General features: G+C 33.3%; 1 protein-coding gene across 1 annotated transcript in view; it reads right to left on the reverse strand.

Annotated features, from left to right (window-relative positions):
- The window catches only part of LOC145662484 (uncharacterized), a 534,791-nt gene that overhangs the window by 103,514 nt on the left and 404,553 nt on the right, over nucleotides 1-26,724 (reverse strand). Inside the window, exons 61-64 of the mRNA XM_081728093.1 lie at nucleotides 26,542-26,613; nucleotides 13,347-13,373; nucleotides 5,021-5,056; nucleotides 2,935-2,985 (exon numbers count right to left, since the gene is read on the reverse strand). Coding sequence (XP_081584219.1) covers nucleotides 2,935-2,985; nucleotides 5,021-5,056; nucleotides 13,347-13,373; nucleotides 26,542-26,613 — 186 coding nt within the window. The remainder of the gene's footprint in view (nucleotides 1-2,934; nucleotides 2,986-5,020; nucleotides 5,057-13,346; nucleotides 13,374-26,541; nucleotides 26,614-26,724) is intronic.

Raw genomic sequence — 26,724 nt, forward strand, 5'->3', positions numbered from 1 at the left:
ATTACTGTCTAAAGAGATAAAAACAAACTCTTAATGTAGTGTTAGATCAACTTTATATGTATTGCTTGCATCAGCTTGTTAACATTCTCATATTGTGAATCTCTAAGTGATTATTACAGAACCAAATGCTATTTTAACGTATTTCCCTTTAAATGCATACTTTTTTCCATACCAAAATGTGGCCAATTGAAATTATATATAATGTATGACCTTACTTGATAGATTGAAGTTCTTATTTAGGTTTCGTAAATTTTAATAGAGTATATTTTTCAACTTGAGTTATTTCATTTTTGATATTTCTAGGTTCAGTAATATTTTCTTCAGCCAACATCACATGGATACAGATTCTCTGTATTGTTAATAAGTTCGAAACTTCAATTAAAGTGAGTAATTTTAAATTTCTTTTATAATGTGCATTTTCAACGATACTCCTCGATTGGTATCTTCATTCGCCCCTAAATAATAAGAGAAAACTATGCTAATCTGTTTGTAACAATCCAGCTTTATTTTCAAATAAGCAGGGTTAGATTCTTATGTTTTGCTCTCGTTTAAACTTGGTTTTACCAGCGTATATCTCTTATTTTATTCTTTGTGTATAAACGATGTGAAACAAAAAGAAGACTGCTAAAATTATGAGCATTAAAAATACATATTTCAATAAGGTATAATGACAAGTAAATCCAGTAATTACAATTAGACGATTTTTGATTTTATATTTCAGAAAATTTCGTTTCACGAGATATCGTAGATTATACAGTTCAAAAAAAGATGTTTAAATCTTTGATATTTCGAGAGTTTTATTTCTTAATAATCGATCTTTTATAGGTAGTTTTCCCACATATTATCTTCCGACAAATTCGTAAAGTGGTAGTGGATGTTTGAGCTCTGGTTTTCTGCTGTTTTTAATATCAGGAAATTATAGTGAGTAATTTTCAATAGTCAAAACTCTTGTGGAGAGATCTTGCACAAAATGAAATTTTATAGCATCTTTGAAAGGGTATTAAAAAATTTGATTCAATTTGGTTTTAATTTTCTTCTTATTAATTTGTGTATATACATATATCCAACGTATATTTACATATGAAAACCTCCATATTGCTGTAATAAAGATTTTGAAATTATGTTTTTCTCTTATTTACTGAATATTTTTTTTGGTGAAATTATGTTCTGTAACCAGTTTTCTTTTTGTTGGTTAAATAGTAATGAGTACTGGACTTCCATCAGCCTCTGGGATCCGCTTGTCCCGACATCAGAAACAGTGGTTTAACGTCTTTATGGGATTTATCTTCACGCAAAAATAGATTGAATCCAATATCGATACGATATTCTTACGACAGTTTTCAAATAGTGTTTAACTAAGTGTTACCTCTAAGAGTGGCAGAAAGCAGTAACTCAAACAGTCGAGTATCTGTTCATTCTGGACAATTCTTTTCTTCTTTATCGGATTCATTTTCACGCAAAAATAGATTGAATCGACTATTGTTACGATATTCATACGACAGCTTTAAAGTAGTGTTTAACTATGTGCTAGCTGAGCAGAGACAGCAAGTAGTAATTCCAACAGTCGAGCATCTGTTCATTCCGTACATTTCTTTTCTTCTTTTCTACAATTATTGTAACATGGAACATGTTGTAATTGTGACAATGTTGTGAAAGTATATCATCATGACAGAAACTGGTATTTTGCTTAGTGTCACCATATTATTGGTACAGGTACTGCTGCGGGTGATTCTCAAGGTAATATGACACAATCATTTATTATGATATGCTAATAAGACAGAGTATTATTGTGCGACAGAGTTTGAGACTGTATCGTCACGAACAATTGATAAGATTTCATCGAGTAGTCAATAGTACTCGTATATAAAGTTGTAATTAAGCACTTCCAATGCGCTCTCAAATATTGAAATACAGCAAGCAATTTATCATCAAATACTCTCAATGGATTAAAATACTTCCTTATACAAGAATGATATCTGTTAAGAGAGGAGCATCTTCCACACAACTGAAGGAATTTATACCTTTAATATTAATAATATTATTAACCATTTAATTGGCAAACGTTGATAGCATTACCATCAAAATAATTTGCTTTGTTTTGTGGTTGAGCCATATCTTCCTGATAATAATTTCGAAATTTTTGAATATATTTGTACTTAGGTTACAAAATATAGGGTGTTTATTTCAAAGCAACCTTGCCATAAATAGGTCGTATTTGTTGGTACTGAGTGGCATTGCCTTATTATTAACAAATATCATAAGAATATTTTCAGTAAATAGCAGCAATTTCGTTGAAATACCTTCCTACAGAGCAATAAACCACAAATTAAGAAAAGAAGAAAAAGAGTTTCGTGGAACGTAGGGGATAAAACTTATTCAATAGTAAATTTGATTGGTACTTGTTGACAAAGTTTAGAAATTTCTAAAAAAAGACCAGCAAATCATGTATATGGATTTTGTATGAAATAAATTATGCCAGTTAAATGGCCACTAAAGTTATAATACGAGCGGATAACGCAATAGAATGTGATGTTGCTTTTAAGTCAAATAAATTGTTAAACTAATACTGAATGCCACTCTCTATATCATACAAAGGAAGCTAACAGACAGCATGAAACTACACACTGCATCTTTTTTTTCGAACAATTTGTGCCTGTATATGAGTGATTTGAACTCTTGGAATTGTTTCAACATATTTGATTCAACAAGTTGGCTCCAGTCCCCCTTTTTATCATTTCCACTTTCCCTCGGTGTGCATTAATATATGATCATAGGAATATATAGTTGAGATTTAAATTGAATGTTTCGTACTTTACTGTCAAAAATTAAATGCTTTGCTTTGTTGCAAAAATACTCATCGCGCTATTATTTATAGCTTAATAATTATGACTGAAGAATTAACTTATAAAAAGAAAGAAATAACCATATTCTTACCAACACATTTCCAATGTTTAGATAGCGTGCACCTGTCGGCACTCCAGGTTCCTAAGAAGTTAGACAATGAAAGATAAAGTTTTAGTCATATTGATACTGTTATCATATATCAGAAATGACGATAAATGTTAATGTTAAATTATAACTTAATTAATATATTTTATTGAAATACGTAATTCGAATAGTGTTTAGCATTTCCAATTCTTTGGTTAATATCTATAATACTGGTGCATTGAAACAGTGACCTCCATAACCGCAGAAGTTCAGCTGAGGAGATATAGATAAACTAGAAAGAAAAAACTGAATATGTGTTGGAAATGTGAACTTCGAAATCAGATGTTTTCATACTTAGTGATATTTGTCGTTCCCCAAAGTGTAAGTATGAGAAAAGTCTGATTTCCAAGTTGACATTTCCAAATAATATTCAGTTTTTATTGATTTTCTCAATATCTCTTCAACTGAACATGCACAGTTATGGAAGTCACGGCTTAAATTGTTAATATATATTGCAAATCAACATGTAAATGGAAATATAATTACTTTTACAGGTTCACTTCATACGCAAATTTACTTTTTCAAATTTCGAATTCGTGACGATTTTGTAGATCTAACATACACTTTGAAATGAAACCTCTTTATTTAATTTCACAAGCAGGAAACTTAAAATTAGTTTGCTTTTATATCATTGTCAGATAAACGCATTAATTATTAAAAATAATTGAAATCGATGAAAGTAAAAAAAAGGCAAAACCTAACGCAAAATATATTTCACGCTGGACTTAAATTTTCAATAAACACGACATAGTTTTACAAGAAGTTCTTCCTCCTAACTGACATTATCTGGCATCACTTAGTTGAATAACGTACATTCTATGATGCATGGGGGATTGTGATGCATTGAAAGAAAATCATAAGGGGTCCCACTGTAAATCTATACGGAACCTTCAGCTCCAAACTCGTTTAAGCTTAAGATGTAACCAAAGAGGATTGTTTTATATTGGAGTTTAGGATTCGTTTAAGCAGCAATGAGGAGTGACATACAGCTTAACAGAAAATCTGAATGATAAACACCCCACAGGCAAGAGACCCGGTTCCATGCAGAAGATATGTATGCGAAGGATAGTGAGAAACGTGCATGTATGTGAACAACCAGAATAAATAATGTATTCCTTATAATATAAAAATATGAGACACCTAACTAACTTTATGGCGTATGGAACGCGGAGGTTCAACTTCACGTTCACAAAAGCACTCCACTGTCCTCTTTCCTTAGCTAACTGCATCCAGTCTCTATTTTGTTGTCTATCTCTGCGACATCCATCTTAATATTGTCCTCCTATCTGCCCTTAGGTCTTTCTAAAATTCGTTTTCCGATTGGTCTTCCAGTCAATACTTTCAAAGCGTTTCTACTTCCTTCCTTCCATTCTAGCTACATGACCTGCCCATCTAAGCCTCCTAGACTTGACGACTCTAACAATCTTGGGTAAACCTTATAAATTATGTAGTTCATCATTATGAAGTTTCGGCCATTCCCCATTCCCGTTCCTCGTGGGTCCGAATATTCGTCTCAGGATCTTGTTCTCAAATACTGTGAGTCTATGTTCTTCCCTCAGAGTAAGTGACCAAGTTTCGCAGCCATACAAAACAACAGGCATGATTATCGTTTTGTATGTTTTAAGCTTCAAATTCCTCGACAGAATTCGCGATGACAAGAGATTTTGAACCGAATAGTAACACGAAATCCCTGGTTTTAGTTGACGTTTAATTTCTTCGTGAATATGATTTTCGTCTGTTAATATTGATCCAAGATATTTGAAACTATACACTTTATCAAAAGTATTATTTAATATTTTAACGCATCAATAATTTGCTGTATTACGATCCGGACACTCTTCCATGTATTTACTTTACTCTCCATTTACTTCTAAACCCATATCTCTGCAAGCGTTTAATAAGTCATCTGCAACATGAACCATGCGAAAAAATGTTGTGACATTATAACATGCGTCAATGTCATCTTATAACAAAACATTTATAATTTGAACATTGTTTCAAAAAATATCAATAAAGCAAATATTGCACTCACCAGTATACCTTGAATTAAATGCTGAGCAGTATTTGCCTGTGAACAAATAATTTACTATGAATATTCATAATAAAATCGTAATAAATACTTTTTAATGTTATTTACAATTATAGCATATATAATCTTGAAAGTTCTCTTGTGAAATGTGCTAGTACCCGTTGTGACACTTGTTCATACAAGTTTTCTTTAAAAAATATCATTTTGTTTCGAATATTAGAGATATCAACCGAATAGCGTTGAACTCTATCCTCAGAACAAAATTCGTTACACGTTCCTTCTCTTTCTTTCAATCTCTCTCTCTCTCTCTCTCTCTCTCTTTCTCTCTCTCCTTATTTCTTGTAAAATCATTTAAGTTATATATTTCCAACTCTTTCTGTTTCTCAATGTCTGCCAATAAAACTTTAGCGTCACATAGACAGGATTATCATTTGTTGTCTCCTCACGCAGTAGGCAAGTTATAAGAATAATCCGATTGAAAGAGTGCATCTAATAACCGTGTTACTTAGAACGTTTTCTAAAGTCTTCATATAACGTAACAGAACATTCCATATTTTAGTAAAACGTAGACTCTTCACTTCAAAAACTCGTTGCAAATCTTATTGCATTCGAGTGTAAATTTTTCATTTCAAATATTCATTAAACTTCCAAGTAAACATTTTCAATTTTTTCAGTTGGCTAAACTTACGAGACTGATGGGTTTAATATACATTTATTATATATTTCCACTTCTTGGGGATAATGTTCATAAATGATGTAATGATCTAACGTATAAATAAGTTGTACTATATGTGAGAGTGTTTTGGGAAGGGCGAGTCTTAAGTCTGTTTTCATATTTCTTGTGTAGTGTTGATTCGTTTTCCTACAATCTAGCACTAAGCATATGTTTATTTTGCGAATGTATATAGTAAAAATTACACAATTCAGAAATTAATATTTACTTTTGTTGTTCGACAGGAATATATATTCCTTGAATCTATTTATATTAGTCACTTCCAAATATTTATATTAAACTTTCCTGAGTACCAGTGTCTGTCAACCCTAATAGTTGTTTTGGGTATCCTCGAAAATTATCAGATTAATTAATAATCAATGATTCCAAGTTAATGATATTAGTGATACCAGTTACTACTGATGATATAGTTTGTTTTTAATTTACTTTCCTTTTTACATTCAAAACGCAAAACTAACATATCAATTCGTTTATATTTTCATGATGAGTAAGTAAATCATTTGTTTTGTATTATACATATACTATTCGTTTACGTGTTATTGGTGATGCATTGAAAAAAGTTAATTTGGTTAGAAGTCTAGGTAAGGTATTTTTTGTTAAATGCATTTTTTAGGATTTTGTAATAGATTTTAGTTGTGAATCCTAAAGATTTAATGATATTCTAATCACTACTAAATTAAACTTTCATTCATTCTCATTACTTATTCATATACTCATACTACTTATTCATTCTCATATATAATGAAATACTAGTTTTCTAACGGAAAATTTATTGTTGGACTAGGGTCTAAAAAATTGTCTACCTACGTTAGTACTTGAGTGTTATTTAAAAATCTTCACTATCCCAAACTTCGCATTTTTGTGATGATATCATTAAATATTTGTTCTTTCTATATCTGTTTGTAGCTCACACATCAATTTCTCATGCGATAAAACTATACTTACAACTTTAGAAGCAGAAGATTAAACTACATTGAATAACTGTAATCATATATAATTCTGAACCAAGGGGCACATCTCTGCGAACTCTCGTTCCTTACGTTCGTATCTATTATTTCATTGTAAATCAGATTACTAGATTCTTTGATTACAATTTGGTAATACATTCTATTTGTTGCTTCTAATGAAACTTTCATTCACCATTTCTGTCTTTTCTAAAAGTAGATTATTTCTTATGTTGAATGCTCGTCTTTAAAACCAGGAAGGCAGCTTTAAGTACTTTCTTACAACACCGGTAGTGATTCATTTTGATCCATGTTCTTTATTTATCCTAGAAATTTTAAGGTGTAGAACAATTCTTTTTTAAAAATAAATAAATTCATGAATAAATATATTGCTGTGTTTTTACCAATATGTTTTCTTCTAAAGTATCAGATCTCTTATTGCCGACATTTTCCTTTTGTGGAGAAATTACATTAGTGTATGGTCATATTATTCACGTTTTAGCATTATTTAACCATAATATTGAAGACCGCTATAAATATTCCTTCACAAAAGAAAACTAGCATTCCACTGTCTTGAGAGCAGAATGAGTTACAAAATAGTAACGACGATACAGTACACTTGATTATTACACTATTACAATTCACTAAAATCTGGTAGTAGTCACTTTTTTATGATTTTTTTCCTTTTAGATGTAGCTGTGTGTTTCGAAGGTAAATATATATATATATATATATATATAAAATTTCATCTTCCAATCCCAAAATTTCACCTTACTTTGCTCTCATGATCTTGAAGAGAATACAACAATTTATGTGTGCTAAATCGAATATATTACAATCAGTCAAACTGCTTAATAATTGTATTTAGATGAAGACATTAAGTTACCTTTGCCTCCTTATACTATGTTTCCAAAAGTAGTACAAGTATTGAAGAAAGACTTTATTAGTTCAATTATCGTATTTCCTAGAGAGATAAGTCAATTACATAATAGTTTTAATTTCTTCATCTCTAATATCTACTTCTTTTTTTTTTGGACTCAATAATTCATACCTTTTTTCACTTTCTAATATTAAGCATTGGAAAAATATTGAGAAATATTCCTTGTCCAAGATACACAAGGAACTGTCTCATTATGTGACCTAATTCTTCTCTCGAATAATACCATTTTTATAATTTCTCCGATATCACTTCTGAAAACTTAATGAAAATCTAAATTAGCTAAGTAACTAGTTTTTGGACAACAGGCACTTTGTGATTACATTTGGATTCCGATTGTTTTTCAAAATCATGTTTAAAGTTGTTTCGCAATTACCTCCAATTAATAATATTAGTTTGCAACATGCACTTTAAGTGTTTCAAGATGGTCGTAGTTAACGACAAAATATTTGATATACAGAAAGCAAGTTTGTAACTCATCAACAATTGTTACTCTCGATACTCTTTTCATCAGTCATCTTTAAACGGTTATCAAACAAAAAAAATGTGCTGAAGATTTTGATGAAGAATGGTGATTGATTTTCAATCCTGTAAATGTTTAGAACCTACAAAGATGATTGAGTTTAAAATTACATCGATAATGCTAGAATTAGCAAGTAAAAGTTCCATAAGATAATATATAGCGAATGGTTTTCTCAATCTCCTAGTTATAAATTACATAAACTTGTGGTTTTGCTTACCTCCGAGGTATATTCAGTTCATTGTTGAGTATTCTATTTCGAAAGGATTCAGCTGGGTAATTATATGAAATCTTTTCAAGAAAGTTTACATGAATTGAATATTTTGTTAGCTAGAATTCATTTACGAAATCAAAGCAAAGGAACTACATGCTACAAAATAACTTATTCAGGACAAAGTTGAATAATAGCAATAAACCTCCCCGATAAACACCACCTTTACGAAGACACTTATGTGTCGGGTGGGGAGGATTGCGTGCTACAGTGAAATTTAGACCTGTGTCGGTGGTAGTTTGCTACCAGAAAAGCCACGCCTGCCGAATTGGTCTAAATGGATTTGCCAGACGAAGTGTTCTGGGAGAAGGCAGCAGTTCTCCAGTAGCCAAGTTTGCGGAAATCATAGTGATTGGTAGGACAACTTGGACATTAGTCCCAGGCGTGATCAGAGTGACTTTGATGGCTGGGATACTGCAGGGTGGAAGGCAAGGGGAAACCACCACTCTATTTTCCGTACTTTGCTAGCAGCAAAAAATAGAACATATGAACAATGGTCTTTCGCAGGTCAAAATGTAGTTCCGGAGGTAAAATATCCCCCCATTCGGATCTCCGGGAGGCGGATGGTTTGGGAAGGACTATTGGACGAGAAAGTAATAATGGGGTAAGACAGACAGAGAAAGAAAGACTTGGAAGTGCAAAAGGTTTAGGATAGGGACATGGAACGTACGTACTATGTTACAGGGAGGAAAATTAGAAAATCTTAAAGAAGAAATGAAACAAAATAATTTAGATTTGGTAGGCGTTTGTGATGTTAGATGGGAAGACAATGGGGTATTGAACAGCGAAGGATATAGGATGTTTAACTCAGGTAATGAAAAGGGATTCTTGGAAAGCGCTTAAAGGGGAAGGTAGTGAAAGTAGAATTTATTGATGATAGAGTTATGATGTTAAGACTTAAAGGGAAAACGAAGGATCTAGTGGTGATACAGACATATGCTCCATCGACTTCGCATGCAAATGAAGAAGTAGAGGAAAATTATGAGAAAATAGAAGAAATTTCAGATAGGGAGAAGAAGGGTGCATGCATAATTCTAATGGGAGATTTCAGTGCAGTTGTGGGAGAAAAACAGGAAGATAGTATCGTAGGCGAATATGGTTTAGGCGAAAGAAATGAAAGGGGAGAGGGACTGGTGAATTTCTGTAGACAAAATTCACTAGTAATTGGGAACACTTGGTTCAATCAGCACAAGAGAAGAAGATATACATGGAAATCACCAATAGACGGCGGAAGATATTAGATAGACTATGTTATGATTCAGGACAGGTATCGGAATAGCTTAAAGAACGCGAAGACCCTTCCCGGGGCTGATATTTTCTCTGATCATAATCTTGTGCTGGCTGAAGTGGATATTCAACTGAAAAATGTAGGCAGAAGAAAAGTAGGTAACAAAGTGTTGAATACTGAAAAGTTGAAAAACGAGGAATTAAGAAATCTCTTCGTTAAAAAAATTCGAAAAAAAAAATGTTCGAACGAGGAAAAAATAGGCGCAGGTAGTAACGCACGGTGGGAACATATTAAACGTTGCTTACAGCAGGCTGCAGAAGAAGCAGTAGGTTACCACGAACACAAAACTGGTAAAAAAACATGGGTTACAGAGCACATGTTGCAGAAAATGAGGGAGGGGAAGATGTGGAGACAGGTTGATACAGAAGAGGGCAGAAAGTTAAATAATGAATTACGAAGAGAAACAGACAGAGCAAGGGAAGAGTTTTACAAAAGAAAATGCGAGGACATAGAAGAATTAGAAAGAGTTGGGAAATATGAGGAAACGTACAAGGAGGTGAAATCTATGGAATTTCGAAGGAAACAAGGGGGTATTATGATGGTAGTAGAAAATAAGAATGGGAAGGTACTCAGCGAGAGAAATGAGGTCATAGGAAGGTGGAAAGAATGCGTTGAAGACTTATATGAGAGTAAGAGACCGTGTAGCCTAAATGTTGAAGTAGAAAATGAAGTAGGAGAGGGTGATAAAGGATGTAGTATTCTTCGGGATGAGTTTGAAAAGGCTATATCCGAGATTAGGAATGGAAAGGCAACCGGAATAGATAACATACTAATCGAATTCATTAAAAATATAGGAGACAAGGGAAAGAAAGAATTGTTGCGACTATGCAATGAAATATATGAAACAGGAGATTGGCCAAAAGACTTTCTGAAAACGATCATGATATCGATGGCTAAGAAATCGAACCCAAAGAGATGTGAGGATTATAGAACTATTAGTCTCATATCTCATGCAGCTAAAATTCTGCTCGGAACACTGATTCGAAGGTTATATGAAGAAAAAATAAAGATGTTGAGGAGGAGCAGTTCGGGTTCAGAAGAGGCAAGTGCACAAGAGATGCTATTGGATTATTAAAGGCGATCGGTGAAAGATTTGTAGAGAATTGAAAGAGGTGTATGTTGCATTTATTGATCTAGAAAAGGCTTTTGACCACGTGAATTGGGAATTGTTGTTGGGAATTCTAACAAAGATAGGGTTGGAATGGAAAGATAGAAGACTCATAAGAAACTTACTTATACATGAACCAACAAGTAAGTGTTAGGATAGGGGAAGAACTGACGGAAGAGAGTGCAATTGGAAGGGGAGTTCGACAAGGATGCTGACTCTCGAAAACACTATTTAATGTCTATCTAAAATAGCCTACATGATGATGATGGCATTTCGGTAGGAGGTAGAATGATTAGATGCATTAGATTTGCAGACGATATGGCGCTTCTTGCACTATCAGAAAAGAAAATCAATATCATGTTAGAAAAATTGAGAAAGGGCTTTGAAGAATATGATATGAAAATAAATGTTAGAAAGAGAAAAGCCATGGTGATTCGAACGATGGGGTCTATGTCAAATATAAAAGTAGGAGGGAAGAAAATAGAACAAGTGAATAGCTTTCGATACCTGGGTGTTATTCTTAGTAATGACATGAAGTGCGAACGTGAAATAAAAACAAGGATAGGAATGGCGAAAGAAGCCTTTAGGAGGAAGATAAGTCTGTTTTGTGGGACCTTGAATTAAGAGTTGAGAAAAAGACTCATAAAATGCTTCGTGTGGAGTGTTGTACTGTATGGGGCGGAAACGTGGACATTACATAAAGGTGACGAAAATCGACTGGAAGCCTTCGAAATGTGGGTGTGGAGAAGAATGGAAATAATTAGTTGGGTAGAGCGCAAAACGATTGAGAGATTGTTAGAAATGAGAAAAGAAAGCTTTTAGATATTATTAGGAAGAGGAAGAGAAACTGGTTGGGACACTTCCTAAGAAGAGATTGTATCATCAGGGACGTTCTAAAGGGTATGTTGGCGGGAAAGAGAGGGAGGGGTCGAAGGAGACTACAATTAATGGATGATATTAAAACAGAAAGATCATACTCGAAGACGAAAAGGTTAGCGGAGGACGGTGGAGCATGGAAGCTTCTCAGTTGCGGCAAGTGACCTGCCAATAAAGGCAGAATACCTATGATGATGATATATATTGTTGTTATATATATTACTATACAGTGTGCGGTTTTTACTATTTCGTTCAGTGATTATCTCCCGAAATATCTTCATCTAACACTCTATATAGCATCATATGTTCAGTTAGTTCTAACATGATTTCACTTACTATGCTCAAAGAATGATGGAACATTCAAAAGTTAGAGAATTTAGGGTGCTAACATCAGAACTAAAATACATCAAGTTTTGTATCTCGTTTGTTTTCTTAGGAGCTTCAATTTTCTATTCTTAATCACCATTATTTAATTACGAATTTGCAATGGGTTTTTAGTAGTCCTATAACGAACGCGTTCTCTTTAATACTGACAATAACATATGATTTTATGCCAATGAAAATCTTGAGAAATATCTAAATACTGATTCAGAATATCTACATGAAATCACACACACACGCGCGCTGATATATATATATATATATATATATATATATATATATATATATATATATATATATATATATATATATATATATATATATGCATGTGTGTGTGTCATTAAACCCTTTTCACAATTATGTGAGAAAATTTATTCAGCGTATTTCTCTGATAAATTCCTCCATTAAGTTATTTTGTGGGACCTTCAATCCAAGATTTCTTTATGTTTTCCCGTTTTTACGTATAGTATATATTTTGATGACTAGGAAGTGTACAACTTAATAATGGGCGATATCAATTCCTCCATATCTACTTTGAAAATTGTCTATCACAATTGTAAGCTTTAGGTAACATTTTCGTCAGAAAACATTCTCACTGTCTAACTGTAAAACCGAAAACCTTTTGTAAGACGCCAGTTTGTGTGTGGAAATTCATATACTTTTGAACTGTACTTTTATAATGTAACCTCTATAGTAATTTAAGGCACTCTCTTCATTGATCAAAGAATGACATTAGAAATAAACGTTTTAAACATTTTTCGGTTTTAGATTGTTTGAACAGCAATTTAAGTCAAGTAATGTGAAACATTTTGAACAAATAATTATGAACATATATATATTTTTTCTAAACTCTTTCATTTATTATTACGGACCAAGATAAGAACGTAAGCGTTATTATTTTTCAGAAAATAAATCATGGTAATTAATCTACAAATTTTGAGGAGAGAAACATCAAAAATATACTTTATTGTATTTGAAGATAATGCAACTCATTAATAAATGTATAGTTCATATTTTTTCTTTCAAATTTATTTTCTTTAGTGCATACAACAGTTTATAATATTTAAAATTCGTAATATATAGGACTAGGGTAATGCTTCAGTTGAGAAAGTAAGGATTCAATCATATTTTCACTAGAAATTGCATGAACTTTAAACTATCGTCATAGAATAAGACAGAAATTTTACAGCTCTATCAAATTGGAGATTTTCTATTGATTAAATGGTATTTAAATATTACATCTAAAAGCAATATTCTGAAAGTGTACTTACTAGGCTATCAAGAAATCCTCGTTGACCCTAAAAGAAGATTGCAAAAAATATTATTTATATAAGAGTGCGAGAGGAGACATCTTTGTATCTTTAAGGACTTATATATGTCCAAAGAAATATATGTAGTTTAATTTCTAAATATTTTAAATGCAACTACTTCTATTGAAAGTGTCAATTTCCTTAAGTTTACCGAGAGTTCCCGTAAAAGTACATCTATTATTAGTAGAAAATCAAATGTGGAAAGCAACACAAATAAACTGTTATTATTATATTTATAACTCCATAATATCTAAAAAAAACTAAATGACCAAAAAAAAAAATTTCTAAGGCAATAGTAAAATGATATTTGCGGACATAATTTCACCATATTGGTGCGTCGGAGAAACAAGAATACATTACTTCGAATTTCATCAAAGATCTGGTTGTTTGACAGAGTAACAAGCAATCAACCTTCGCTGCAGTAATGAGAGTTCTGTAAATTTCATGAACATTAAAATCTCAATCTTCTTCTGAAGAATGTAAGAAATGTAAGAGGTTTTATATTTGTCCATCCATCTCTGAAGTGCGCGAAGCATTCAGGATTTAAGTGTTAGCACACAGGAAGAAGGTATTATCGTGCTGGTTTTTACTTTGAGAAAGGAAAGTAATGTCTATGATGTGAGTAAGCGTAGCTAGTAAGAGTTTAGAAAGAAATGTAAAAAAATGTGGGATAGTTTATAGAAAAATGAGACGGATGGACTAAGATATAAAACTCAAATGAAAAAAGAAATGTAGCATTGGGAGGATGGGAATCATTCTTTTCTTTTATTATGCATGTTATAAGGGACTTCTAGCCTCTGTTTCACAATTTCCATTTGTGAAATGTAGTTATTTGTTATTAAATACTAAAACTGTATTGTAATGTAATATATAACCTCACACTTATTATTATTTAGAAAATTATTGCGGAACGTTATCACTAAGCTTAACAATCAGTTTTGGCCCCATCATACTACACGTTACAATTTTGGGTGCGAGTTACTAGTGTTATTTATGCGATTATCATATTTTATAAGTACGAAATTATTGATGCATTTTGCTGAAGTGTTCTGCACAATAAAATTTACTCCCAACAAAGACAAAAGTTCAATAGAAAGATCTGAGAAAAACATAATAGTTACTGAGGAAATTATAACATGTTTTTCGAATGGTTATCAATTTGATATATTTGTCAGAATCTACCAACAATTGTGATTGTAATAAAGGAAGATGGTCAGAATATTGAAAAGAAAGGAAACAACAATAACTGCAACAAATGTATCGGTACTATTATTTCTCAAGTCCCTGGGCCAAATAATATGACCTAAAATAACATGACTGAAAAATTTTATAGCAGACACAAAGATATGTATGTAGCCTTTTATATTCCTACCGACCTGAAGAAACATTGTGGTGAAACATGCAAGAATAAATCTATCTTTTACATGTTTTATACATCTGTATAAGATTTTTACCCAATTTTAAATGCTTTAATTTTTTAAAACTTGTTTGACCATTGAGTAACTTGTAATTGCTATGTTCATTTTTCAAGTAGTACTATATCTCATGTTTGTTTCAATATTATCGTCTTAGGTATAAGTAATATAATATTTTGCTAGACGGTAATGGACAACTTGTATATTATACAATTCTCTCGCACCATATCAAGGAATTCTTAAGAAACATATAATTTTTTGTTCGTAGAGATTATTTCTACCCTGTTGCCGAAATATTATATATATTACATGGAGTGCATAACACGCAGCCGAAATTTTACGGAATCAACAGACTCTTTTAACAAATATACCATAAAACCATAACATATACATACTCTTATTGAAGTTTCAAATTAGTGTATCTTTAAGTTGTCGATACAATTTACACCCTGAAAAAGTGCGATAATTGCACCTAGTGTGAAATTGTCGTAGGGAACTGTCGATTTACATTCTTCATCACCTGTCACGATAAACTTTAGGAAGTAATTTTAAGCATTGCAATAGCAACTAAACCGCCATAGTATTACTATTTTCGACTGCTTTTAGTGTTTTCTCTTTCAAACATGACAGTGTTTTCAAAATAAAAATATATATTTCCCTTTACTTGATCCTTGGTGACAATTTAACCAAGAAACTCAGTTATCGGAAATGTGGCACACATTTGCAAATATGTATTTTTACAACAAATATGTAATATTTAAAATTTTAAGTTCGTTTCTGCTAATAAATTTCTTTAATATTTTATAAGTGCTGTAATATGTCCATTTTCCGTAGAAAGAGTAGAAAGTAATTTAAAAAGAAAACTGTTACTATTATATTTGTAATTTTACAATATCGGAGCAAATAACGAGATATGACATAGATTAATCAGACAGAACATTATAACGATCTACCTAATAGTCGGTATGTCCACCTTTGGAATGGGCGACAGCGGCGGCGCTTCCTGGCACGGAAGTAATAAGGTCTTGGTAAGTCACTAGAGGGAATTAGGACCACATCTACACACACAAATTCACCAAATTTCCATACATTCTCTGGAGAGGGACGATGCGCTCTGACGCCACGTTTAATCACATCCTAAAGATGTTCGATTGTGTCGATATTGTTCAATAATGCGATTTGGGAGCCAGCGCATCAAATGGAACTTGCCATTGTATTCCTTGAACCAGTCCAGTAAACTCCTGATCTTGAGATATGGCTCATTATCTTGTTCAAAAATACCACTGCTGTTGGGAAGCTTGGTCGTCATGAAGGGGTCTACGTGGCCTGCCACCAGTGTACAATATGCCTTGGCCCTCACGGTGTCTTGCACTAACTCCACTGAACCCATGGATTTCCACGTAAATGTTCCGCAGAGAATAATTGAGCCAACACTACCTCCTTTCCGTACCGCTGTATTGATGTCAAGGAGCTGATCCCCCCGGAACACGATGGATTCGCACCCTCCCTCCGATATGATGAAGAAGGTATCGGGATTCATCAGAACATGCAACCCTCTTCCACTGCTCCAAAGCCCACTGGCGATGTTCCCGTGCCCATTCAAGTCGTAGTTCACAATGCCGTCGTATTAACATTGTCATACTCATGGGTCGTTGGCCCATCGTTAGAAGTGTTATGTGCATTGTTTAGGCACACATATACTCTGCCCTGCACTAAAGTCTGATGTTAGTTAAACCACAGTTCGCTGCTTGTTCTGCTTTACCAGTCTGCCCAGCCTACTACGTACATCTATAAAGAGGGGGCCGCCAAACCTGTCGACGTTTGGAATTCGTTTCAGCTTAGTTTCGCTACTTGTCGAAGAAAATCACCACAGCACTCGACAAGTAGTACTGTTTCCGAAATGATTGTGCAGTGCCTCTGGACCAGTACAATCTACCCTAGGTCAAACGCAGATGGATGACAAGACTTCTCCATTCTAGATGTGGCCATACGCTCACTGATACTACACGTGCCATACGTGTGTCTGGCTAGCAGACATCTCTCGTCAGGTGACGGTACAATCGCCTGGACGGGTCTGTATCTATGGTATGTAGGTGGTCATAATGTTTTGGGTGATCAGTGTAAATGTTCAAAACTGAAATTAAACCTTACCATTGGAAAATAATATTCAGAGAACAATTTATTCATCTTTCTGAACCCAATAATTTGACCTCCATTGTTTGGTCACTACAAAAGTATGGCTTTTTATATGCTTTTTGGTGATTACAACATATTGAGTTTAAGATAGAAATGGATTATGTTCTAATATTTTCCATGTATTGTTTACAATATTACGTTGATATTATAAATATATTAAACTTTCTAATTGAGGTATATTGCTTTAAATTAAATAGGGATATTTATGTTAGTTTTCAACAATCCTTATTTTAACATCGATGAAACAACTTTATTAACTGTTGGAAAGAAACTTTTGTATTTTAAGTAACTGCTTGTTTATATTATTTAATATGTAACATATTTCTCGCTGTGACAAAAGTTGGTAATATACTTTTTATTATTAGAAGTGATTGGAAACTTATCCCTAAATTTTTTAAGTAGACAACACAATTTAATAAATTGTTTGAAGTACATTGTAATGTAACGAAAAATGAAAATCAAAGTTACAAAAAGGATGAATCCACTGGTTTTTCAGACAGATATATAAGTGATTTTAAATAATTCATTACTGAACTGAGACCAATGCATAAATGAATATATATATGTACTATAGCTTTAACAGGTAATATATTCTCAGAATTATCAGTATGATGTTATGATCCACATTTAGTGTAGTGTATGCAACCGTACAGAGTATTAGAAAGCATATCCTTGATTTGTTTCAGAATTAGTTTTCTGAATTTTTCTTTTAATAATGCTAAACATAAGCTCTTTTCGTATAATTAAACTAGATATGTAAGCCTAGTATTGGTCACCATTTTGTTCTAGTTATTTTTTAAAAAATGTAACAGTATAAAACAGGTGTCAAACATACATCATGAAGAGCAGTGTAGGTGAAGTGAACAAAGTGATTGAGAGAAGTATTATTAATTTCTATATGTACAGAGATCCAGAAAGTAATAAGTATTCTTGAAATGTTCTTGTTCATTCTGAAATGGTATAATTAATTAAGGTTTTATATGAAAACATTTATGAATAGTGCAGCGCCCTTAGTTTTTAAAGGAGGTTTAGTTAATTAATGAATAAAACAAAAATCCAGTTAGAATGTAAATGTATTATTAATATATATGCTCTTAGAGCCTTTGTCAGTTATATAAACAATAACGCGATTCCCCTTTCTCTGTGTTCTCTATATTCAGTTATTTCTTGTTAATTTTGAAAATCAATGGAAATGAATAAACAACTAGCAAACTCTAACGTCCTGCGGAAGCGCAGGTATCTATAATTAAGAATTTCTAGATGATTACTCGAATTTAAGACGCCCTCGAATCGAAGACGCACCGCGATTTTGCTGGGTCAAATTAAGAAAAATAGTAATATGTTCCATTTTACTATGTTTAAAACGCACTTTGATATTGTTTTTTTTTCAGTGATTTTTATATACCCTCCTCCCCTACCCATGTTCCGAGGCACGGTATGATAAAATATATTCCAGGGCCGAATGTCATGTATGTTGCAAATGTTATCGAGATCAGTAAGGTGATTTAAAAGTTAACTCACGAACATGGTCACTTATAAATTATATTTATTGATTTTTGTTTTTCCCTTCCCTCTCCCAAACTCCTACGTTGCTCCTTCAAAGTGAAATGATCAAATCGATTCAGGCATGAAAGTTATCTATATGGAAAATCGGGACAAGATTGGACATTTGGTTCAAGAGTTATTAAGTATTATTTTTTTCATAATTCTCAATCATCTCTCCTAAGTTCTAACGTCCGAGGGAACGGCTAGAAACAGTCTCAAACCAGAAATACATCTACGTCAAAACTTTGATCGAGATCGATCGGCCGGTTCAAGAGATTAAGAGTCACAAACATAATAACTGTCAATTTGCATCTGAAGTTTTTCTGTTGTTGTTCTGCTGTTGTTGTTGCATCTGAATATTGTTTCCCATCCAAGGCGATAAATGGTGTCCTGAGTCATCGTAGAAACGTGGGACATAGCGTTGTCCCGTAAACGAGGACCCATTTGCAATTCTGAGGTGATGGCTCCAAAATGTTGAGTCTTTGTTGAGCACAGCTCAACTGCTGACAATACACAGCTGCATTGATACTCTGACCAGCTGGTAGCGGTTCCCGATGCGATTCACCAAACACACAGAAGGACCTTTCGGCTGTTTTGAAAACGGTTCATGTGATGGTAACCAATTATGACGGCGCCGTGGAGCTTCGAATAACACACATTTTTTATACATGTCAACGCCCTGTCCAGAAATGGCTCCGAAACAGTAAATAAACACAGGCGACTGCCGCGTTGCCTTCTGGCCCGGAGTCAAAATATGTGAGACCGATCGACCCAACTTGTAGTGCTTCACAAGTTGATGGATGTGCAGCTGAATGGTTTCTCCACACACTGAACTGTATTCCAGTTCCTCTTTGTACATGTGTTGGTCTTCTGGCACGTGATGTTTTCTGGTGTTTCGTCATCGTCCTTGAACTTGTTAAACCATCGCTGAAATGTCCGCGTCGTCACGACATCCTCACCGAAGGCCTGGCATATCTTCTGTCCCGCTACAGCGGCGTTTAACCTCCATTTGAACTCGTTCAGCATACATGCTCTTATAACGCTCTGTCTATGTCCGATGTTTCCTCTGTCTTTACGCAAGTTCACGATGTGTCTGTATTGCCACAACTAGGGCTGTGCGATATGTTGATATATCGATATCGTCGATATCGATATCATCTTATATCGATCATCGATATCGCAAAAATATCGCAAAAATATTCGATATCGATATCCGATATCGTCGATATTCGATATCGATATCCGATATTTTCGACATCGATATCCGTTATCGTCGATATTCGCTATCGATATCCGATATTGTCGATATCCGATATTGTCAATATCGATATTCGATATTGGTGTTTCACACTTCCTCGAAAAAATTGCGGCAGGTTTTGCTTTATATATATAATGCTTTTTGGCTCGCGATAGTAGCTGCATTTGCATTTCTTAACCGAATGAAACCAAACTGCACGATACTTGTATGAGGCAGAAAAACACCCCGTTTCATGAGTCAAATTAATGTAGGGCTTGGGGACTATGCTTCCCAACATTCCATGTTAATATTTAGTTTTCTCTTTTGACTTCATTTCTTAACAGAATAAACCCAAATTTACAGAGAATTAGTATGGGTTAAAAATTTGGTTCCTTTTGAAGATAGTCGAAATCGGCAGCGGTGGGGTAGGGATGTTTCTACGTCTACTTTTCTGAATTTTTCTTTTAATAATGCTAAACAAAAGCTCTTTTCGTATAATTAAACTAGATATGTAAGCCTAGTATTGGTCACCATTTTGTTCTAGTTATTTTTTAAAAAAATGTAACAGTATCAAACAGGTGTCAAACATACATCATGAAGAGCATTGTAGGTCAAGTAAACAAAGTGATTGAGAGAAGTATTATTAATTTCTATATGTACAGAAATCCAGAAAGTAATAAGTATTCTTGAAATGTTCTTGTTCATTCTGAAATGGTATAATTAATTAAGGTCTTATATGAAAACATTTATGAATAGTGCAGCGCCCTTAGTTTTTAAAGGATGTTTAGTTAATTAATGAATAAAACAAAAATCCAGTTAGAATGTAAATGTATTATTAATATATATGCTCTTAGAGCCTTTGTCAGTTATATAAACAATAACGCGATTCCCCTTTCTCTGTGTTCTCTATATTCAGTTATTTCTTGTTAATTTTGAAAATCAATGGAAATGAATAAACAACTAGCAAACTCTAACGTCCTGCGGAAGCGCAGGTATCTATAATTAAGAATTTCTAGATGATTACTCGAATTTAAGACGCCCTCGAATCGAAGACGCACCGCGATTTTGCTGGGTCAAATTAAGAAAAATAGTAATATGTTCCATTTTACTATGTTTAAAACGCACTTTGATATTGTTTTTTTTTCAGTGATTTTTATATATCCCCCTCCCCTACCCATGTTGCGAGGCACGGTATGATAAAATATATTCCAGGGCCGAATGTCATGTATGTTGCAAATGTTATCGAGATCAGTAAGGTGATTTAAAAGTTAACTCACGAACATGGTCACTTATAAATTATATTTATTGATTTTTGTTTTTCCCTTCCCTCTCCCAAACTCCTACGTTGCTCCTTCAAAGTGAAATGATCAAATCGATTCAGGCATGAAAGTTATCTATATGGAAAATTGGGACGAGATTGGACATTTGGTTCAAGAGTTATTAAGTATTATTTTTTTCATAATTCTCAATCATCTCTCCTAAGTTCTAACGTCCGAGGGAACGGCTAGAAACAGTCTTAAACCAGAAATACATCTACGTCAAAACTTTGATCGAGATCGATCGCCCGGTTCAAGAGATTAAGAGTCACAAACATAATAACTGTCAATTTGCATCTGAAGTTTTTCTGTTCTCAGACACCGCTATTAATATATAGATAACACATACAGACATGTTCAAATTATTCTTCCTACGCTGGATAAATTAAAAGTTGATATTGTAGTCCTAATTTTGTAGTTCTAGAACATGTAATTTTATGGTTTAAACCACCATTATGTGATCCTTCATTTGTTCACTGTACAGTTGAAGTGGTGATATCACTGTTGAGGAGCAGGTGGCATTAGTGGATGGGAGGGACTTCTAAAAGTGGCATTTCTGTTGTAGACAGCTATTGTCTCTTATCAACAAATTACATTCTAAAGTATTGTGGTTGCTGTCCTAAGCAGTTACTGCATTCAAGGCGTTCGACAGTTTCTAATGGGTCCGTTTAAAGTAATCTTGAGCCGTTTTGTGTATTAATCTTTTAATCTGTGAAATCCTGTAATCGCGGCACAACTGGAATTGCCAGAGACCATTCTATGCTTAAAGTGTATGTTGTCAAGACGCTTTTGGCGGAAGGAAGGTATACACAACGACAAATTGGTGGCAGAGTTGGGGTAGGGAATCTGTAAGTAAAATCTCCGTTGGAATGAGCTTGAAGCAAATGTATTAGGAAAATATGTTTGGGAAGTGTGGGCGAAGATCAAAGCTATCGCTAAGAGCCATCAGAAAACTAAAAAGATTGGCTCTGGGAAACAGATACCGAACTTCTAGAGACTTAAGCGTAAAATTGCTCAGAATGGTGTAGACACTCGCGTGAAAATGTTCGAATGATTCTTTGTGCTGAGGGAATAGAAACACAAGAAAAAAGCAAGAATTGTCACATGGCAAAGAAGCGCCTCGAAGGGGCACGAGGCCTAGAACATTGGACTGTTGATAATTAGAAAGTAGTGTGTTTTAGTGATGAGACATGTGTCTTGGTGACTAATGAATGTTCACAATTTGTGCCACGTAGACCTGAAGAGGAATTCAAGTTGAATGCCTGCAACAAACCGTGAAATATCCTACTTCAGTCATGGTCTGGGGGTATGATGCCGATCTTCGGGTCTGGGAAACTGTATATAGAAGAGGGATCTATGAATCACAACAAATGCCTACAAGTTCTCAAGAAGAACTGCTTCCGGAGGCTGCAGTCTGGTTTGATGACGCACACTTCAATTTTATGCATGATTGAGTCCCATACCACCGGGAATTAACTGTGACAAAATTCTTCGAAGTCAACAAAATTAGTGTTCTTTCGTGGCTAGGCAATATTCCTGATATGAACCCGATTGAAAATCCTTATAGCTTCGTGTAGGAAACGCTGGTTGCATATTAAAACCAAACATCAACTGATCAAGATGATCAGCTATTTGTGGTATCATGATGCTCAATTGAAGTCAAGATGTGCTAAACACTTACACAACATGCTACAAAGGATAGAAGACAATAAAGAATGAGGAATTTCATACGAAATATTAATCTTAGCTTTAGGTATTGTTTTCTTGTAAGTGTTGCATTTTTTCTTTCTTTGCAAGTTGAGTATACCTATTGTATAGTAATTGCATTTGAATTTTACGTACGTATTTCTCTAATTGACATTGAAAACCATATGTAATGATATATATGGTTATGATATATATATATCCTGGGCTTATACGGCTTCATTACATATGAGAAATTCCTAACTGTGTTTTCAGCATGGAAAACCCATATTAACTACTGTCTAACCTAAAAATATAAACTATGTTGGGATTAAGTTTATGTAGTTACAAGTGTGTAATTATTGTATACAGCGAAATGATATGTTACACAAATAAAATATCTAACAATTACTTTTAATCGTTCTTGAAACCCGTAATTCCATATCATTATAACCCCAAAAAGTGTTCCATTACAGAAAACTATTATATATTATCCTTCATTCCTTTTAAAATCACTTCACTTCCAGGCCTTATATTGAAGATATAAGTACACCTATTGCAAATTTTTCTTTTTGTTTTGCGAAGGAAGTTTAGTATATAATGTTACTGTGACTTCATTTCTTCTTACTGAAAAATGTTTAAGTTAATGTCGTTACATATAATAACAATGTTTGCAAAATTGGCAGCATAAATTTAAAAGTTAGAAATAATGGTTAACTTTACTATGCATCCATAAAGTATTCTCAGTATACAATATATTGTATATGCACGGATGTCCTTACAAAGTATAATTGTTATGGTTATGGACGTAGCTCTAGATGAAACATATCTCTTCAAAACCTTGTTCTAAAAGACATTTTTCGCTATTCCTTATTATTTTGATTTTATAAAAATAAATATCGAAACCGGATATTGTTAATTTTCAAAACTTTTGGTTGAATAGATTGAATTCATTTCTAAGATCAGGGAGGTTATTGGAGCTGCTCTTGGGAAGCAGAATCGATAATGAAAAGCGACTTCAAGATTTCCCGTACAAATTTTGCTCAAGGAAACTGAGTATCAAATCCGGAAGTAGCAGTAATATTTAATTATTTAACTATTTTCAGTTGTTGTACGGTGTTACCGGTTGTGAAGGTATGTTCTATTGGTACCCTGATCGTGTGAAGAAAACAGTTTGTCACTATACAATATTTTCTTATATGGTGATAAATATTGTACACATAAAACGTTATTCTAAATCACTTCCAGTTTGTATGGAGGTTTAAGGGAGGCGATGGAACCTATTCTTTGGAGGAGAAATCATTTCCAATGAACCACATGGTAACATTTTTACCTTTTTATCTGTGATACCTCTCGGGAACAGACTTAGTTTCTGGATCTATTTTCAAACAAAAAATGGTAAAAAGTTTCATTTATAGCTTTAACGTTGATCACTGTGGACCAAAAACTAACATATACAAATATGGGGTTTTCTAGAATCTATAAAGCTTCCTAAAATTACATCTTCATCCGTACCTCTATTGGAAGGATAATTGATTGAGCAGCTCTACTACTTCAGTTTCAATATTAATTTAAATAGAACAGATTAAATTTACTGAACAGCAGTTTTTTGAATATGTAATATCTTCTACTTTATTTCTTCATTCATAAGTGAAGTAAATAAATTAACTGGTCTTGTTACTGTAAGCCATAGAAAAGGTAATACACAGAAAAAAACGTTATTAATCAATAATGTTCTCAAAAATAGATTCCATCCCTACTCTAATATGTCTACGAAAAGCGGAATTTAACATAAAACTACCACTTTTTGTTTTAATGTTTATCTTTGCAGAGTGAAAACACTATCGGAAAGGCAGTAACTGTTTTCGGTAATAGGTGAAGCGTTGCTTAGAATATATTTTATCTCCACTTTAATCTTTCTACGAAGATCAGAAGTGATATAAATATACCACCCCCTCTGGGTTCAATAATAATAATTCAGAAAATGTTAAACCATAAAGAAACGGAGTCCTGCATGTAGTATTCAAGTGCAATTGCAACATGTTTGCTATTGAAAATAATTATATTTATGTTATGTTGTCCTATATATGTTATTATTATATAACTTTATTCATACCAAGCGACATGGAGAAACTTATGGCCTTTGTTTTCTTCATCATTATTGAGTCTATCTGTTGAATAATAATTTTAGCAAAACGTACCCTACTTTCATAGCAATCTTGTGTGTTCTCTTTGAAGTAAAGAGCACCTTCGTGGCCAAGCGGTTAGCGTACGTGCTTTTGGCGTGGAAGACCCGTGTTCGATTCTGAACGGGAGCTCATACGGTTCAGATTCCACGTTAATCAGTAGGTCCACGTCTCATATAACCTCGCTGCTGAACGGGATGTTAAACTCAAAATTAAGTCTTTAAAGTAACGGAGAATATAATATACGTGGAGCTGAATTCTGTAAAAAACGAGGGGTACATCCAAGTAAAATCAATTCAAGTGGCAAGTTTGTATATTTACACTCACATTATAATTATATTGTACATACTAAGGAAAACATTTCCAATTAGAATTATATGCTTTATGTTATTTTTTAAAAATATGCGAACCACCAAGACTGGTTGTTTAAATCTTTTCCAGGGCATTTTTTCTAAATAGTTGTCTTTCAAAATCAAAGTCAAAGATTCTTTATTAAAAATAAAAATGATATAGAATGGATTTTGCTTTGTAGCATTTACAAAAATGATTGAACTTTCATATACCATGGGGTATGCTTTATTTGACGCTTTGCAATTGCCCCACTGATGTAAATATTTTATACATTTCACTTAGTTCAGTACTAAATTTATTTGTAGTGGTGGGTCTGCTTTGACTGTGAATTGTAAGTGCGTAATTTCCAGCGTAATTCACCATGCCACGAACAAGGGCATTTAAATGTCTGGAAAGCACCTTGTACTTTGAAAAAATTCTGACAACTGTATTGCCATTGCAATAATTCTAGCAGATTCAGCTTTCATAAAGATCGACACATATTCCATAATGTTTGAGGTATTATCTTAACATATTTGAAAAAGTGCACGTTTCATACATACATCTTATACAAGTAAAGAAATGAAATTGCCAAACAATATGATAGCTAATATGATCCATATTTAAATTTTGGAAATATGAACATGTTTGTGTGAGACTTAATACATTAATTTTTTGGTTTCTGTAATTTACTAATGCGCCTGTACTCACTGGAAAGTTTTCAAAACCTTGTTCATTTTGATATTATGTAAATGATTTGAAATTTTTATGTGAATAGAAAGATGAATTTTTATGTGCTTAAAACGAAAAACTTATGTAATATACTCTGCACATCAATATGAAAACAATTGAATATTTGTGGACTACTTATGAAGCTAAATTACATAGTAGAATGACATTATTTCTCAATGCAAATTTATTTAATTTACTGAAAAAAAGCTAATGTAGAGAAATTGTCTTTGTTTACATGTTTTGAAAGAAAAATAGTTACATTGACTATATATATTGTAAAGTCTATTAAATTTCTCTATACTTCGTATATTTCACTTAGGCTTACATTTGTTAAGGTTGAATGTATAAAACAATAGCTGAACCCTGCTAACAGTTTAAACATGGCATTACTGTGTAGGTCAGTTTTCAATTTTAGGAGAAAACATTAAATATGAATAATTTGCTTCTACTGTTTGAAAACACACACTTAAACTAATAACGTTTGGTTCATTGTTATGATATTGTTTGTATTCTTACCTTTGGGAATAGTATGTTATCGAGAAGAGGCGTAAACTGTGTAACTAGTTTGAGCGGATTTTCCTTGCCTGACTGAAATTAATGAAATTTAAAATTATTTTTAGGTTAATGGCAAAGTACTTAGCGTTAATTAATGTCACACAAGACTGTGTAAGTTCATGTGACATTTGGAGTTAAAAGTAA

The sequence above is a fragment of the Thermobia domestica genome, chromosome 10 (genome assembly GCF_964235325.1).
Source record: "Thermobia domestica chromosome 10, izTheDome1.hap1.1, whole genome shotgun sequence".
Classification (NCBI taxonomy): domain Eukaryota; kingdom Metazoa; phylum Arthropoda; class Insecta; order Zygentoma; family Lepismatidae; genus Thermobia; species Thermobia domestica.